Consider the following 16,815-nt stretch of genomic DNA (forward strand, 5'->3'; position numbering starts at 1 on the left):
CTATTTATTTAACCATTTTTGTTCCATGTAATGATGAAGGAGCTGTGAGAAACCAAACGCACAACAAATCAAATGCCTTTCCATTTTCCTTTTTTTTTTTTTCCTAAGGGTATACAAATTTTTGCACTCGGCTGTATGTATTAGACAAGACATTGGATTAAAGTTAGAGCAGTTCAAGTAAAAGAATTCAGACAGGACTTTACTGTACTTCCAGAGTTATTGTACTTCAACTATTTGTTTCTTTACTTGAAGCTATATAGGTATTGAGAATAATTAACAATTTGGAAGAAATAAAAAATTCTAATTATTTATTTGTTTGTTTGTATAATTTAATTAGCATTTATTCATTCTGACTCCTGGTCAATATGCGATTATGTCAAAAAGCCTTTTTATAGACCATCAATTTACTAACCCAGCTGAGATTAATTTGCACAGATAGGGGGTATAATTACTTATGGATTTCAGCTGGTTCCTTGCCTGACCTTGCCTTGGAGAACTGCTTTTCCTTAGCGTGTTCAGTACTTTTTTTCCTGTGTTAAATTCCACTTTATTACACATAACTTTATTTATGGACTTTAATGTTGTGAATTCTTTATATTTCCTGGATTTCTTGAGTTAATACTGATGGCTGGTGAACATTTGGAAAAACATTGTAAATATATTTACTGGAAAAAAAAAATGTTCAATACTTATTTCCGCCACCGTATAAAAAAAATATTGTTAAATGTTTTCGAATTAAATGTCTTGTTTTGGAACTACTTCAAAATTTAAAAAGTGAAATATCTTAGATAAGACATTCAGACAAATAAAATTCAAAAAGTATATCCAATCATAATGTGGTTTTAATAAGCTCAAAATGTCTTTCTCTGCGTTCTCTGCTTTGTCTTTCTCAAAACACACAGATAGACTCTTAAAATGCCAAGGTCACAAACTGTGAATGGATTTTTCATGATGTAATGTTACATGCTGAATCCTAATGTCCATCCATCCATCTTCTATACCGCTTTATCTTTTCAGAGTCACGGGGAACCTGGAGTCTATCCCAGGGAGCATGGGGCACAAGGCGGGGTACACCCTGGACAGGGTGCCAATCCATCGCAGGGCACAATCACATACACACTCACACACCCATTCATACACTACGGACACTTTGGACACGCCAATCAGCCTACCGTGCATGTCTTTGGACTGGGGGAGGAAACCGGAGTACCCGGAGGAAACCCCCGCAGCACGGGGAGAACATGCAAACTCCACACACTCAGGGTGGATCCTAACGTGTGCAGATGAATATACGTGACAAATAAAAACTCAGAAGATATCATTTTTTATGTTAGGTGTAAAGTCCAAACAAGTTCTGAGATTTCTGTTTGTTTAATAACTTTATTGTTCTTCACAGGGACATAATTCACTTTACAACGAGGTGTAACAAGCTCAAATACACGCACAGTACAAACGACACTTTTCCGCACGTTCAATCGATTTTACATTAAATAACTATTTTGAATATTTATTCATTTTTTTTAAATTAGCGTTCATTTAAGTAAGAAATGATGTTGTGATGCAATATTGAAAATAAGAATTACAGGTTATCCATTTATTAATTTTTTAAAATTATTATTATATTGTTTTACTTCTTCTCCCTGTCATTAGGTGGCGATGTTGCGCTGCTTCTGACTAAATCCACAAAGAAGGTCTACTTCCGTACTAGCTTTTTTTAGTATTATTATTTCTACCCGTTTTCAGACTAACCCCGCCTCCTGTGAGGTAATTGGCTACCATCTCCTTCTTAAAGCAGTTCATTGACTGGAGCTCACAGAAGATTACAAACACATCAATAAAGTTTTCAAAATTCAGTGTAATGTACTATATTATATTTATCTCTGAATTAACTTCATTCGTCTTAAAGTATTTGGTGAATGTTTGTTTTACATTCTGGCTAATTGTTTTATTTGAAATTATTATGAATTCATTAAAATAAGACAACAGACTGTTAATTTCTTAGTTTTATTTTACCAAAGTGTCATACCCTGCTATTAATATTAAACTCTTCTAGCTAGTAGTGCACTTTAATAATAATTAAAAAAAAAAAAAAAAAAACACATACTTTTTTTTTCCATTACAAATTCACAGTAAGGAATCCTAAAACGCCCAGCACAAATAACTACAGTTTCTATTTAATTGAAAACGTTTAAACAATGTTTTAAACAGAATTTCTAGTGCAAATCAAAGCAACAGAGACAATGAAAAGGCTTCAGAATAAAAAGGGACGAATCAGAAAGAGTACATCCATTCACAGAGGAGTATTTACAGTTCTTTTCATTTCTCAGCATCTGCAGACTGAGGAGACGTCCAGCAGGAGACGTCCAGCAGGACACGTCGAGCTCCGGGATTATTTTTCCTTCTAAAAGTTCAAAGGAAATAAAAAAATAAAGGATTCGGGAAACAGATGGATTTTCACACATTTCTAAATATGTGTGAAGAAAATAGAAAGAAATTACCTTATCGCTGGGTTCTCCATTGCTCGTGTCTGTAGAAATAAAGAATGAAGGAGATAAAGAAATGTGAACACACACACACACACACACACACAATTTTAATAAATACTTTTATTTTAAACAATCTAACAAACAAGTAAATAGATAAATGAGAAGACATCATAAAAATCTGTAAAAATTTTTTTTAAATAAAATAAACAATTTACAATTTATACGATTAGAGGTACAAAAAGTTTAACATCCCATCAGCTGCATCCAGTCAGTCTGTAATTATTTATTTTTTTTAATGTAATGAAATAAAATGTTCACGATATCCATGATATCTCTAAAAAAACATACTGTGGCATAATGTATCACGATATCGATATTGTATCGTCATATCGCCCAGCCCTAGCTGCACTACTGTCAGAACTGCTGTTATAGAAAATGAATCAACACCTTCTGACCAATCAGATTCAAGCGTTCATCAGCGCCGTGGTGTAAATAACAGTACAAATACACATTTATTAACGCTTAGCTTACCGTTAGAGCTGAAAGTCCAGAAAAAGATCTTTATTACACCGTAAAGTATGAGAGCCACAGCGACCATGGCCATGGAGTCCTCAATAGACGGAGCACTGACACCTGAGTTATGAAAATAAATAAATAAATAAATCAATAAATAATCAATAAAGCAGAATAGAGTTACTTATATCTGCGCTAAACAAAACTATCCTTTTAAAAAACTAGCATTCATACAAAAGCATGAGACGGATGCTTTAACCCTGTCTCGATCAATTCTTTGCACTTGTCTTTCTCTCACTTTGCTTCTTTGCCTGTTTCCATAGCAACAACATTGTTATTATTTAGGTAATTCTCGTTAGCTAGTGAACAGCATAATAACCACACACAGTCACACAATGTTTTTTAAAAATGTTTTTATGAGTGAAATTTCAATATCATTCCATGCACAGAACCTCACATTGAGTTCAACTTTAGGGAAAATCGATCATATTTACTCGTCGGCCATTTTGTGCGTAACGTGAGAAAGAGGGAAATTATATGTACAACGCCGAATCCTTAAAGCAGGGGTTCCCAAACTTTTCCAGGGCAAGGCCCCCCCAAATGGCATTAACATTTGACCGAGGCCCCCCTTTTACAAGATGTCTTTAAAACACATAAAAAATACAGACTTCTGAATATATCCCCCTTTTTTTTAATTAATAATTACCTCTTTCATCTTTACATTACATTACATTACGAACTGATTGTGTGTGTGTGTGTGTGGTTGTTTGGGAGTGAGAATCATGTATTTATTTATTTTTCACACCAAATTGTTGCGCTCCCCCGGGCGCCCCCTGGTGGCCCCCAAAGGGGCTGCGGCCCCCCTTTGAAAACCACTGCCTTTAAGGACACAACAAAAGAAATACAGTACCTGGAATAAAGTTCATGTCTACGAAAAAGCCTACTTTTTTCCCATGAATGAAGCATCCAAAATTGTTTGTTTATTTAATTTCCACAAATTTGCCTAAAATGAGGGTAAAATAGTCATTGTCTGTTTTTAAAAAAAATCCAACAAATTTATGAGTATTTTTTTTTTTTTTTTTTTACAAATTCGTTAACTTCATGCACTTTTTAGACGTTCCCTTAATTATCCAAATTGGAGCATGAATCTTAATGAATCATTTGAATCTGTTCAGCTAAATGATTCTTTCAGAGTCACTGAGAAGGCTCAAATATTTCTTCTCTAAAGCTGGTGAAAAACGTTGCGTGACATCAGGTGGGATTTTTTATATACGTCTTGAACAATCTGGTTGCAAGTTCAGGAGCAAGAGAGAAAATCAAACACGGAGGACAAAGTCCTGGTTAAAAAAAATGAGCCTTGATAGTGAGTGAATATGAGGCAATTCATGACAATATCATTCTAAAGTATTTTTCTATCAGTGAAACTTAATGCTCACTGGTACAAGATGTGACGTACGTTTATCATCCAGTACAGTCAAGCTCAAACATGCAGCGCTTGATTTTTTGCCTTAAAAGCTACAGGAAAAAGTTGAATCCATCTGCATTAGTGATAATAATGAATGACTGTGCTCTAAAGAGCAAGCTCGGCTGGTTAGTTAGCTAATACTAGCTACGACTGCTAAGAGCGCTGTTATATCGAGAGTGTGTGACTCACCGATGACATTCAGAGTCACAGTGGCCCGTCGAGATCCTCCCTTGTGTTTGGCGATGCAGCTGACCTCTCCGCCTCGCCCGAGTCCCAGTTTAAACGAGTCGAGCTCTAAGCGAGAGCTCTGGCTGAAGGTCCCGTCTTTGGCCTGCCTGTGGCCCGTCACGCTACCCTGACCGAGCGAGAGCTTCTTCCCCTCAGCGTCAGTGAATTCCCAGTCCAGGTCCAGAGACAGGGGAAAGAAACCGGAAGCCTCGCAGTGGACTGTCACCACCTGCCCCGGGACAGACAGCGGCAGAGAGGAGGGGTAGACCGCCACAGATGGAGGCTCTACAAGGAGAAGATATGCAGAGAGAGAGAGAGAGAGAGAGAGAGAGAGAGAGAGAGACAGAATTGGAGACTGAAGATGAGAATAGAGTTTCTGAGTTGAACATCACTGTGGCAAAAAAAAAAAAATTGCTAAGAATATTTTGACGGTACAGAAATGAATACTTCTAAAAGTTATATAGGAATCCAGAATATTGGATCCCATCTAACAGATTTAAACCTAGAAAAACATTTTTTAAAAATGAAGAAAAAATGAAATCCTTTGAATAATCATGAAAAAGATGGAGATTATTAAGAGTAGAATATTATTATTATTATTATTATTATTATTATTATACATTATGTATCATTTTTCCCACTCAAATGTCAACTCAAATCAATTTAATTTATATAGCACTTTTAACAATGGACATTGTCACAAGAGCGGCTTTACAGAAATCTGGATATGAATTTATATTGTTTAATTTAGCCCTAATGAGAAAGCCAGAGGCGACAGTGGTGAGGAAAAACTCCCTGAGATGATATGGGAAAGAAACCTTGAGAGGAACCAGACTCAGAAGGGAACCCCATCCTCTTCTGGGTGATGCCATAGGTCAAACAAATTTACAGAAATGTCCCATAGATGCAGTTTTGCCAGAAAAATACAGGGCCTCATTAATCAGCGTTTTAATAAAGTTGCGTCAGCGTTCTTATGACGTGTGTAATTTACTGAGCATGCTCATACTATAGCTGATTTAGAAAGTCTAAGGGCATTTGTTAGGGCAGTGGCAAGTTCCCATTCTTTTCACACTACCAATGTTTCCCAAACAGACGTCTCATGAATATAAAAGTCACGTGTCAAATATTAGCTTTGAGAATAATAATAATTATTATAATTATAATAAGTCCTACAACATGACTGAAAACTCACCCACTACCTCCAGGTCTAAGGCCACCTGAGCCAGAAGGTGAGGCAGGTAAACGGTGCAGATGTAAGTCCCAACATGTCTCACTTGGGCCTCTTTCAGAACCAGCGATGCGTTTCGTGTCTTGTCAAGACCCACGATGTCCAACTCAGCGTCTGTCTCTGACATCTCAGCGAAGCGATCGTTCATTCCGTCGTAGGCCAAGACCAGCCTGCCTTCACCCCGGAACTGGTAGCGCCACTCCACAGCGAAGCCAGAACCGTGCAGAGGTGAAGACGGGTCGACCCAGAACCCACAGTCTAGGAGGACCGGTTCTCCCAGTCTGGTGCGGACTGTGGAGGTTGTACTGGAGACGCTGAGGATTACTGAGAGAAGCAGCGAGGTAGCAAAGAAAGAGTGACAGAAATGGAATGTTAAATTACAAATAAATGAAATTGAAAGTTAATGAATTGATTGATTGATTGATATCTGATGTCAGGACCATTTTCAAGTAAAATGTATTAGTTACAAAAAAAAAAATTATTAGTTAACTAGTACTAGTTAATTAGCAAAGAGAAACTGAATATTGAATTAAAAGTAAATTCACTTAAAAATACATTTATTTATTTACTCTTAAAAGCCCATTAGTTAATCTTTACTGGTTATAAACTTCATTAATTAGCTACTGCTAGCTAATTAGCTTGAATACACTTACATTACAGTACATTTTACTAATTAACTAGTTCACTAATTAACTAATAAAACTACCCTTTTCTAATACTAATAAATAAACAAATGAACAAACAAGTAACTCCTAGGAAGTGGCTGATTTTGATTTTATAGTTTGGACGTTTTGGTCCGATTTGTTAACACAGAACAGTTTATTATTATTATTATTATTATTATTATTATTATTATTATTATTTTACTTATTATACTTCTGTATAAAACTGATTCAGCGACCAAAATAATCTCAACAGCAACAAATCCTTCACATCCAACATCCAAGTAAATTATTAGAAACTGGCATCTCGTAACCATACGCATGGTGTGTTTTTTGTCTGTAACAAGCTGTTTATTTAGAATTTTTGGAAGGAGTCTCCAGTGTGAGTGCTTTGTAACAGTTTCAGCCACAAAGTACGTCACGATGTATTTTATTCCTCTTATACAACAGCCCTCTGGTCGTGTCACCGAGCAACTACAATGCGTAAACTCCTCTGGCCTGAAGATGTCGTAAAGTTACAGCTTTACCTCTGTTACAAAGCAAGCTGTCAGTTGTTGCTATAGAAACGTATCAGTACGAGCGTATTAACCTGCGATTTGGAGCTGCACTACTGTCAGAGCTGCTGTTCTAGAAAATTCATCAACACCTCCCGACCGATCAGATTTGAAAATTCGACAGTGGTGTAATTAATTATAATATAAAGTCGTGTCGTGCAAAATGTAACTATAAAACCTCTTTACCGCTCGGCTCTTTAGAACCCGTCGACGCCCGCATCACATTCGCCAGCGTCAGTTCTCCGTTAAGACCTTGTGCTGCTACAGAAAACCAGTCGGCGCTCAGGTAGACGGGGCTTTGTCCCGAGGCGGTGAGAGGGGCGGCCCATTTCACCATGGAGGCTTGAGGGGTGAAAGGGTTTATCTCACACTGCGGTTTGTGCACAGTGCCCTCTGGTGGATGGAGGGCAGAGCTGCAGAAAGTGGACGCAGGATCTGGAGAATTAAAAGCAAAACGTTGTCAGATATATCAAGTGCTCAATGTATTACAATTAACTTATACATCAAAATATCCATCATACTGACCAGACACGTAGTAAATTCTGGACGGACTGACGTCTGACGGAGGTTTCCGTTCAAGCTTCTCGCTATCGGGGGCGGTTCTGATGTACAGCACGGATTTCTCCTGGCTCATTCCTGAGAAACCTCCACCACCCGGCCTCTCCTGAACAAACCAGCACTCCAACACCGAGCATCTTGAACTGCACGCTGCAGCCGAACAGACACGCCTGAGTTTTATTAACACATTGCAATTCTACAAGCAAAAAGAATTCAGCTAATATAAAAATAAAAAAAAATATGCCCCACTGTAGTATATTGTGTCCCTCCTAACACAGAAGTGCTAAAAAGAAAATAGTCAAATAAGCTTTTTTATTATATCATTACTAATTTGTGTCAAAGGTATCAAATATAATTCCGCAAGTATCAAATGAAGAAGTGAACTGAAACAAACCACAAACAAAAAAACAGTTAAGTAAGTTATCTGGTTGTGATGGCCTCACATGACGCATCTTAGCCCAAATCTGCGGAAAATCATGCTCCTCGAACGCATGGTGGCTTAGTGGTTAGCATGTTCGCCTCACGCCTCCAGGGTCTGGGGTTTGAGTCCCACCGTGGCCCTGTGTGTGCGGAGTTTGCATGTTCTCCCCGTGCTGCGGGGGTTTTCTCCAGGTACTCTGGTTTCCTCCCCCAGTCCAAAGACATGCATGGTAGGCTGATTGGCGTGTCCAAAGTGTCCAAATGGGTGTGTGAATGTGTATGTGATTGTGCCCTACGATGGATTGGTACCCTGTCCAGGGTGTACCCCGCCTTGTGCCCCACGCTCCCTGGGATAGGCTCTAGGTTTCCCCGTGACCCTGAAGAACGATAAGCGGTATAGAGGATGGATGGATCTGAATATTGCGGGGTTTCCTTGATTTTGCGTTCATTTCTGCTATCGCAAGTTCTTGGAAGGACTGTTTGATAGCTGTTGTGTGATATGACAGAGTTAGTTAGTGGGTGGAAATTGGAATGACCAAAAATTGGGTAAAATGGTGTAAAAATCCAAAAATCTGGATTCAAAAATAAAGTGCCTCACTGTGGCACTTCTGCATCAAGGACATAGGAAGCCCAAGTTCTTATTAATAAAGAAAGGAAGAAAAAAAGAAACCACAGCCCACCCTCTGGTCTGCTATTGGCTAACGCACTCAATTGCAAGTTTAAAGTTTGTGAAAGTGATATTAACTGCAAGCAAATGCTGTTCTGATGGATTGCTCCTGTCTTGTTACAAACAAAACAAACAGGAACAATGTTGCAGATGAAATCTGTTTGTATTTTGGAGAAATTGGACCAGTTGAGAAATGTTTCAGGCGGATACAGTCGGAAATAACTGCAGACCCAGGTGGGCACGATTAAATCCTCGTCATACTTCACACAGAGACGACGTTATGTAACTGCTGAGCAAATGGATGGCGTGCAGAACTTCGCTTGCCATGCTGTGCACATGGTAGCTCGGGGCGAACTCAGCCCTACTCGACTGAGCTTGTGATTGGAACTTTTGTATGCGACAGGTGAAACAAAACCACAGAGATCATATAACCTGGTAAACTCAGGATGGTGGTTTCGTCTGCGTACAGTCGTTTCAGATGTTTGCACATGTTCGGTGGGTATGGTGGCCAGGCATACAGAAATACAATCCCACATCCAGCTAATGTGAAACTGGTTCTCCGTCCTAACCTGTATCCAAAACGCACCAATTTCCAAATCAAACTCCAATGCGGAAGCTGGCAGTGAACAAATAAAATGGCAGCCAACAACAAAAGCTGGCACCAAAGAAGCGAAGAGTGAAAGCGAAGGCGATTCCTGATCTGATCTCCGAAACAAAAACAGACCATACTGAATACAGAATCTTCATTTTAAACTATACAATCCTGACATTTTGCACTTGCAAGTCATTCTTATAGAAAAACTGATACTTGGAAAAACAAAAAGTGGAGCATTTTTGACACCTATCATATCCCATACAGGTACAAGTACACAACATTGCATGTCCCAGTACTGTAATCTGTTCTTATGTGATGTTGCCTTTAAAATAAATCCAGTGAGATCTAGTGTACATTACACTGCTATATATTTGAAGACATTTCACTCACCACCGCCCAGCAGCGCAAAAGTAATCACAGAGAGTTTATAGATGGTGGAAATATCCCTCATGGCTCTTCTCAGCTGTGTAATCGGCGACTTTCTACTGCTTTTGCTGCCACCAAATGTACAGCACACAACAAGAAATTTTCCCTAAAACACCCTGCGCACACAGCACAACAGTTTCACTTTTATTCCCCAACTGCGCATGCGCCAGGGAAATCCCCTCAGAAAAGCTGTGAGGCCAGCCTGTGGACCGACTGTACGCACGTGCCTGGTTATAAATCTTATACATTTAAATCAAATAGAAAAAAAGCAAACATTTTAGTACTGCTGGGCCTTCTCGGCTAGGCAGGTGGTGTTGATAGTCCAGGAGAGATCCTCTGTAATGTGCACACCAAGAAAATTCAAGCTTTTGCCTCTCTCCACAGTGGCCATGCTTAGTAAGATAAAAGATCACTAATAGAAAACGTATTAATGCTTTAAGTTGATACGTAAACAAGAAAAACAAAACAAAAACAGGTGATCAGAAATGTACGTAGATAATATAACCTACAGTGTGCGGATTACACTGACTCGACGAAAAGTGCCTTATAGGCTACAGATAAATACCTGGGAAATATGGAAGTGTGCAGGAACAATATTAAAGAAGCATGTTTATTTACTGAGTTGTTGTTTTACTTGGGTTTTAATCAAGATTACCATAAATGAAAGCAGCAAACAAACAAACAAACAAATAAATAAATTGCACTGTATTGTGTAAATATAGCCTGCAGGATTTTTTTTATTGCTGGTGTATTATCACTAACATATAAGATGAACTTGATAATATATTAAATACATTTAAAATAAGTAAAACATTGCGTTGATCAGTGGGTTGCGACAGTGTCGTGAAGGACGTCTCCGTCGTCCAATCAGCGCTTTGCTTGTTGGCGTAACCTACTAACCAATCGGACAGCACAACGTGGTTCAGGGGCTAACCAATCACAGTGCATGAAAGCGGGATTTGTCTAAATACGGGTATAGAAAGAAAACTAATAACACGTCGGAAAACCCATAAGACTTCCTGCGTTCAGACTTCCTGTAGCCTGCAAAGCTAAATGTACTATTATTAGTTTATTTTGAAGGAGATTTAATTATGAATACGGTTTTATCGAGGGCGAACTCGCTGTTCGCATTTTCTCTCAGTGTAATGGCCGCTCTCACTTTCGGCTGCTTCATCACAACGGCGTTCAGAGACAGAAGCGTTCCGGTGAATATACACGTCTCCAGAGTGTTCCTGTGAGTCTAACTGTCCTTTTTTAAAAATTATTTTTATTAATTTCTGTACAGCTTCTAGTGCTTCAAATGAAACGTTTTTGCAAGGTTTTTGTGCTTGCATTGTCCCATACGGCTATAGCAAGCTGAGGCTAGGCTAAATCACAAATGGCGCATAGATCACCACGTTAAAGGTGCGATAGTCGATTTGTTTTATTTCATAGTTGTACAAATAACCTGTAAAATATGTCGACTATAGTTTAAAAAAATAACGGTTTAATCCATGAACTCAGGACAAAAGTATTACGTGGCTGAGAAAAACCATTAAGAAAACTGCTTCCGGTCCGGAATACTTGTTTTTGTTAGTTATTTTGTAGACACTCTACCGGTCACTGTAGATCCTGGGGGCGGAGCTTTGTGAATATGGGCGGGAACGAGGGGTGTATATAATATCTAACCCATCTACTTAACCTTTATAAAGCTAATCTTGAAAAAAATGTGATTAATCTTGCATATTGCACCTTTATAGCACGATATAGTGTAGAGTCTAGGGTTTATTTGCATCCTAGCTAGTGCACTGTATTATCAGAAGGTCGCCATTTAATATTCTGTCCAGGTTCCTGAGTAGCGGCGCTACATGATGCTCATAATTGTGTGTTTGTGTGAGTATTTAAATGCGACTAATTCTCCTATTGGTGTGTGTTTGTTTTCTGTCATCACCAGAAAAAACGTGGATGACTTTACAGGACCAAGAGAAAGGAGTGATTTGGGTTTTGTGACCTTTGACCTTTCTGCTGATATCCTTTGTTTTATGTTAAAGCCGATTTTGCATGTCTGTAGCCTTACTGTGATGTGTTTGCGTCCAATCACTAATCACCTCTGCTTCCCAACGACCAATCACTGATCACCTGTGTTTTGCAACGACCAATCACTGATCACCTGTGTTTCCCAACGACCAATCACTGATCACTACCGATTCCTAATGAACATCACCATTGATTCTCGACAACCAATCGCGGATCACCACTGTTACCTCTACTCACTGCTTCTTCTTTATCTGTGTTCTTGAGAGAAAGTATTTTGTAAATGTGAAAAGTTATGTTTGTGGTGCCATGAACAAAGATGACTTCTATGACTTTTTCTATAAGAAACAAGATTATTTAAGAAATAAATGATAATCTCTCATTTTCAGTTCTAATAAAGCCCTATTCTATTTTATTATGTTCTAAGTGAAAATTTTCCTCCTTCATGGTCCATAAGGTGTAATTTGTTACGCCAGTGATCATGATGAATAAAGCATTATGCGAGTTAGTCTGTGGCGCCGTCTAGCAACTTCTTTGAGCGTGCTTTAGCGGCTTTCACTCAGAGAAGAGTGTTTTAGTTTACCTTCCCTGGCTGTTAGCTGGCAGATAATGAGAGAGAGCTGGCTGGTGGGTGGGGCCTGGTAGATGACCAGTTATTTCAAAAAATCTTTTCAAGTTTATCTCTAATGCAGTAACTGTGTGTGTGTGTGTCAGTCATGGAGTTTAAATCTCTGAATGTTGAAGGCCCTCTAGTGGCCAGGACCCCTAGGCAAATATCCAATACTCCTAGTTGGTGATCTGTCTGTTTTGTGTCATCATCTTCACGTTGTTTACCGTAACAGATCGTTACATCTGCGGCCGATATTTGACTGGAACGTGAAGCAGCTCTTCCTCTATCTATCTGCTGAATACGCAACCAAAAGCAATGTAAGGTTTCATACTAAACACTGCACACCAGTGTCACTGCGCTGTTTTGTTAGTACTATATAAGCGTGTGTTGGTTTTTTGTCCCCTGCCCCAGGCGCTGAACCAGGTGGTCCTATGGGACAAGATCGTTCAGAGAGGACAGAACACCAGACTTGAACTGAAGGAAATGAAGACCAAATACTACTTCTTTGACGATGGAAATGGCCTGAGGTGTGATCATTCTTCATCGTTATCATCACCGTTATTATTTATCTACATTTTAAATTTAGGTATCGTTCATGTCTAAATTCACCTTAAAACTCGCACTACAGCCTCTAAACAAGACAAGATGGCAGATTTTTGAATCTGCAACTAATGATTATTTTCATAATTGATTAATCAGACAATTATTATTACCCCTCACATTTTTGTAAATATTTGATTATCTTGTCACGTGACGACACTGAAGAAATGTCACTTTGCTACAATGTAAAGTAGTGAGTGTACAGCTTGTGGAACAGTGTAAATTTGCTGTTCCCTCAAAGTAACTCAACACACAGCCATTAATGTGTAAACCACTGGCAACAAAAGTGAGTACACCCCTAAGTGAAAATGTGCAAATTGGGCCCAAAGTGTCAATATTTTGTGTGACCACCATTATTTTCCAGCACTGCCTTAACCCTCTTGGGCATGGAGTTCACCAGAGCTTTACAGGTTGCCACTGGAGTCCTCTTCCACTCCTCCATGATGACATCACGGAGCTGGTGGATGTTAGAGACCTTGTGCTCCTCCACCTTCTGTTTGAGGATGCCCCACAGAGGCTCAATAGGGTTTAGGTCTGGAGACATTCTTGGCCAGTCCATCACCTTCACCCTCAGCTTCTTTAGCAAGGCAGTGGTCGTCTTGGAGGTGTGTTTGGGGTCGTTATCATGCTGGAATACTGCCCTGCGGCCCAGTCTCCGAAGGGAGGGGATCATGCTTTGCTTCAGTATGACCCAGTACATGTTCTCATTCATTGTTCCTTCAATGAACTGTAGCTCCCCAGTGCCGGCAGCACTCATGCAGCCCCAGACCATGACACTCCCACCACCATGCTTGACTGTAGGCAAGACACACTTGTCTTTGTACTCCTCACCTGGTTGCCACCACACACGCTTGACACCATCTGAACCAAATAAGTTTATCTTGGTCTCATCAGACCACAGGACATGGTTCCAGTAATCCATGTACGTAGTCTGCTTGTCTTCAGCAAACTGTTTGCGGGCTTTCTTGTGCATCATCTTTAGAAGAGGCTTCCTTCTGGGACGACAGCCATGCAGACCAATTTGATGCAGTGTGCGGCGTATGGTCTGAGCACTGACAGGCTGACCCCCCACCCCTTCAACCTCTGCAGCAATGCTGGCAGCACTCATACGTCTATTTCCCAAAGACAACCTCTGGATATGATGCTGAGCACGTGCACTCAACTTCTGTGGTCGACCATGGCGAGGCCTGTTCTGAGTGGAACCTATCCTGTTAAACCGCTGTATGTTCTTGGCCACCGTGCTGCAGCTCAGTGTCAGGGTCTTGGCAATCTTCTTATAGCCTAGGCCATCTTTATGTAGAGCAACAATTCTTTTTTTCAGATCCTCAGAGAGTTCTTTGCCATGAGCTGCCATGTTGAACTTCCAGTGACCAGTATGAGGGAGTGTGAGAGCGATGACACCAAATTTAACACACCTGCTCCCCATTCACACCTGACACCTTGTAACACTAACAAGTCACATGACACCGGGGAGGGAAAATGGCTAATTGGGCCCAATTTGGACATTTTCACTTAGGGGTGTATTCACTTTTGTTGCCAGCGGTTTAGACATTAATGGCTGTGTGTTGAGTTATTTTGAGGGAACAGCAAATTTACACTGTTCCACAAGCTGTACACTCACTACTTTACATTGCAGCAAAGTGTCATTTCTTCAGTGTTGTCACATGACAAGATATAATCAAATATTTACAAAAATGTGAGGGGTGTACTCACGTTTGTGAGATACTATACATTATATATATATACACACACACACTATATATGTTTATTTGTATACAGTGCCCTCCACTAATATTGGCACCCTTGGTAAATATGAGCAAAGAAGGCTGTGAAAAATTGTCTTTAACAGTTTGATTCACAAAAATACTCATGGATATCACGCAATAGCAAAAATAACGCAGGTTTATCAAAAAAGATCTTTAAGTATAGGTATGCAACAATTATTGGCACCCTTATGAATTCATATGAGAAAAATATATTTGAAGTATATTCCCATACATTTTAATTTTTTTATTTAAAATTTTATTTTAGATCCTTTTTGATTTTATTTTAAATAAATGAAAAATGGTACTGAAAGCTTGCCCCCCCCCCATCTGATTAATTAAATAATAATAATAATAATAATAGGCTGATTAATCGATTATGAAAATAATCGTTTGTTGCGGCCCTAGTTATGCTTTTTCTAAATATCACTACTTTTAAATAGTAAACAGATTGTCCATGTGTAGGAATAACTTTTTTTTTTTTAATTTTTTTTTTTATGAAAAAGGACAAAACCTTGCTGGAGAGAAAAAATGAAATATTTAATGTATTAAATATTTAATATGTTAACAGTATTTTCTCAGGTGCTTGCTTCTGTTGTACAGCTTTGTGTCTAATTAAGTATAGAAGATAAAGTAGTGTGTGTCTAATCTATAACTGTATCATCGTTTATGTGGAAGTGTGTGTAAAATGATTTTTTTTTTTAACCCCAGGGCGAATAGGAACGTGACTCTCACTCTCTCCTGGAACGTGGTGCCGAACGCCGGGATCTTGCCGTTGGTCATGGGCTCGGGTCACGTCTCAGTGCCGTTCCCCGAATCGTACGAAAGCACCAAGAGCTACTGAACTGTCCTGAACCATCTTCATTAACGTTGCACACCGCTGTGGGTTTTAATAAAAAACAAACAAACAAACAAAAAAAAACAGTACAACATGCGTCCTTCAATTGTGCTTTATTTTTCTGTCCTGTGTGAAAAAGAAAGGGTGTGTGTGCTGTGTGTTACAGCTGAGGTCGTTGAGATTTTGTCCTAACGTCAGATCTGTGATGGAGATTCTAGATAGTTTTATGATTAATGTAAAGATGTTTACATGATGATTTGTAATAAATATTATATTAATGTCATACTATGTTAGAAAAATCTATAACTGGTAAACACAATGTTCGCCTATACCCAACTAGATAATTACAATAATAATGATAAATCAGATTTCCAGGTGGGATACAGTATCTGATCATTATTTTCATATTGAAAATTATATAACGAATTGTTTATAAATGTCCACGAAGATTTGCAGTTAATGCTACAAAACATGTATAAATCTTATCGTTCTTAGAGAAATAATTCTTACATTACATTAGTTACTTTAAATATGTGATGATGTAACAGTATGGCATTATACTATGTTTATTTTTGAATGTTTAACACAATGTTAGGACAATAATAATAATTATAAGTGTGACAGTATTTGAAATGTACACTAAGGTAACAGTGTGGGTGAGACTTATATTTATGTAAATGACAACAATGATTATTATCTTTTATTTTTAATTCATTTTTATTAATACCAGTCCTGACCATACCTTCAGTTTTATTTTTAGTATATATATATATTATATATATTCAAATGAACTTCGTTGGTTCTGTTTCCCAAACTCTATAAAGATGATTCTATGATTTAACTCTTCAAAATGTCCAACATTGCATTGCACGAGAATAGTTAATTAAGAAGTGTGACTACTTCTATAATAGCAGAACTTTGGCAGTTGTTCTGGAGAACCCAAGAAGTAAGGCAGCCATGTCCTCAGAGAAGCAACTGTTGTTACCCATCAATCTGAGAAGGGTTATAAGGCCATCTCCAAACAATTTGAAAGTCAACACTGTACACTGAGCCTTTAAGACTATTGCCAATCTACCCAGGGCATCCCAGCAAATTGAACGCAGTGATGTGTTTTTTTAATACGTATGGCCAGAAGATGACATTTCGAAACCTAGAAATCATTCTCGATACGATCACGTCAAACCGTCCA

At 38.7% G+C, this 16,815-nt stretch overlaps 2 protein-coding genes across 2 annotated transcripts; one reads left to right on the top strand and one right to left on the bottom strand.

Moving 5' to 3' along the window:
* Positions 1-1,990: 1,990 nt before the first annotated feature.
* On the bottom strand, positions 1,991-9,953 carry LOC128606112 (tapasin). Its single transcript, XM_053622135.1, has 8 exons — positions 9,767-9,953; positions 7,662-7,844; positions 7,323-7,571; positions 5,885-6,244; positions 4,654-4,977; positions 3,018-3,119; positions 2,499-2,527; positions 1,991-2,401 (listed from the first exon to the last, which is right to left on the bottom strand). Exons 1-8 carry the CDS (start codon positions 9,825-9,827, stop codon positions 2,390-2,392), a joined length of 1,320 nt encoding a protein of 439 aa, XP_053478110.1. The 5' UTR covers positions 9,828-9,953; the 3' UTR covers positions 1,991-2,389.
* An 811-nt stretch (positions 9,954-10,764) lies between these two features.
* On the top strand, positions 10,765-15,909 carry spcs3 (signal peptidase complex subunit 3). The gene is made up of 5 exons (XM_053622148.1): positions 10,765-11,036; positions 11,736-11,809; positions 12,666-12,742; positions 12,837-12,952; positions 15,500-15,909. Exons 1-5 carry the CDS (start codon positions 10,894-10,896, stop codon positions 15,630-15,632), a joined length of 543 nt encoding a protein of 180 aa, XP_053478123.1. The 5' UTR covers positions 10,765-10,893; the 3' UTR covers positions 15,633-15,909.
* Positions 15,910-16,815: the final 906 nt, after the last annotated feature.

Source organism: Ictalurus furcatus, chromosome 3 (assembly GCF_023375685.1).
Source record: "Ictalurus furcatus strain D&B chromosome 3, Billie_1.0, whole genome shotgun sequence".
Classification (NCBI taxonomy): Eukaryota; Metazoa; Chordata; class Actinopteri; order Siluriformes; family Ictaluridae; genus Ictalurus; species Ictalurus furcatus.

Coding starts and splice junctions, on each gene's coding strand:
- LOC128606112 (XM_053622135.1), bottom strand. CDS start 9,827: ATGAGGGATATTTCCACCATCTATAAACTCTCTGTGATTACTTTTGCG. Junction 7,572..7,661: donor CAGAATTTACTACGTGTCTG/GTCAGTATGATG, acceptor TTAATTCTCCAG/ATCCTGCGTCCACTTTCTGC. Junction 2,528..3,017: donor CTGGACTTTCAGCTCTAACG/GTAAGCTAAGCG, acceptor TTATTTCTACAG/ACACGAGCAATGGAGAACCC.
- spcs3 (XM_053622148.1), top strand. CDS start 10,894: ATGAATACGGTTTTATCGAGGGCGAACTCGCTGTTCGCATTTTCTCTC. Junction 11,810..12,665: donor GACCTTTGACCTTTCTGCTG/ATATCCTTTGTT, acceptor ACAGATCGTTAC/ATCTGCGGCCGATATTTGAC. Junction 12,743..12,836: donor AATACGCAACCAAAAGCAAT/GTAAGGTTTCAT, acceptor CCCCTGCCCCAG/GCGCTGAACCAGGTGGTCCT.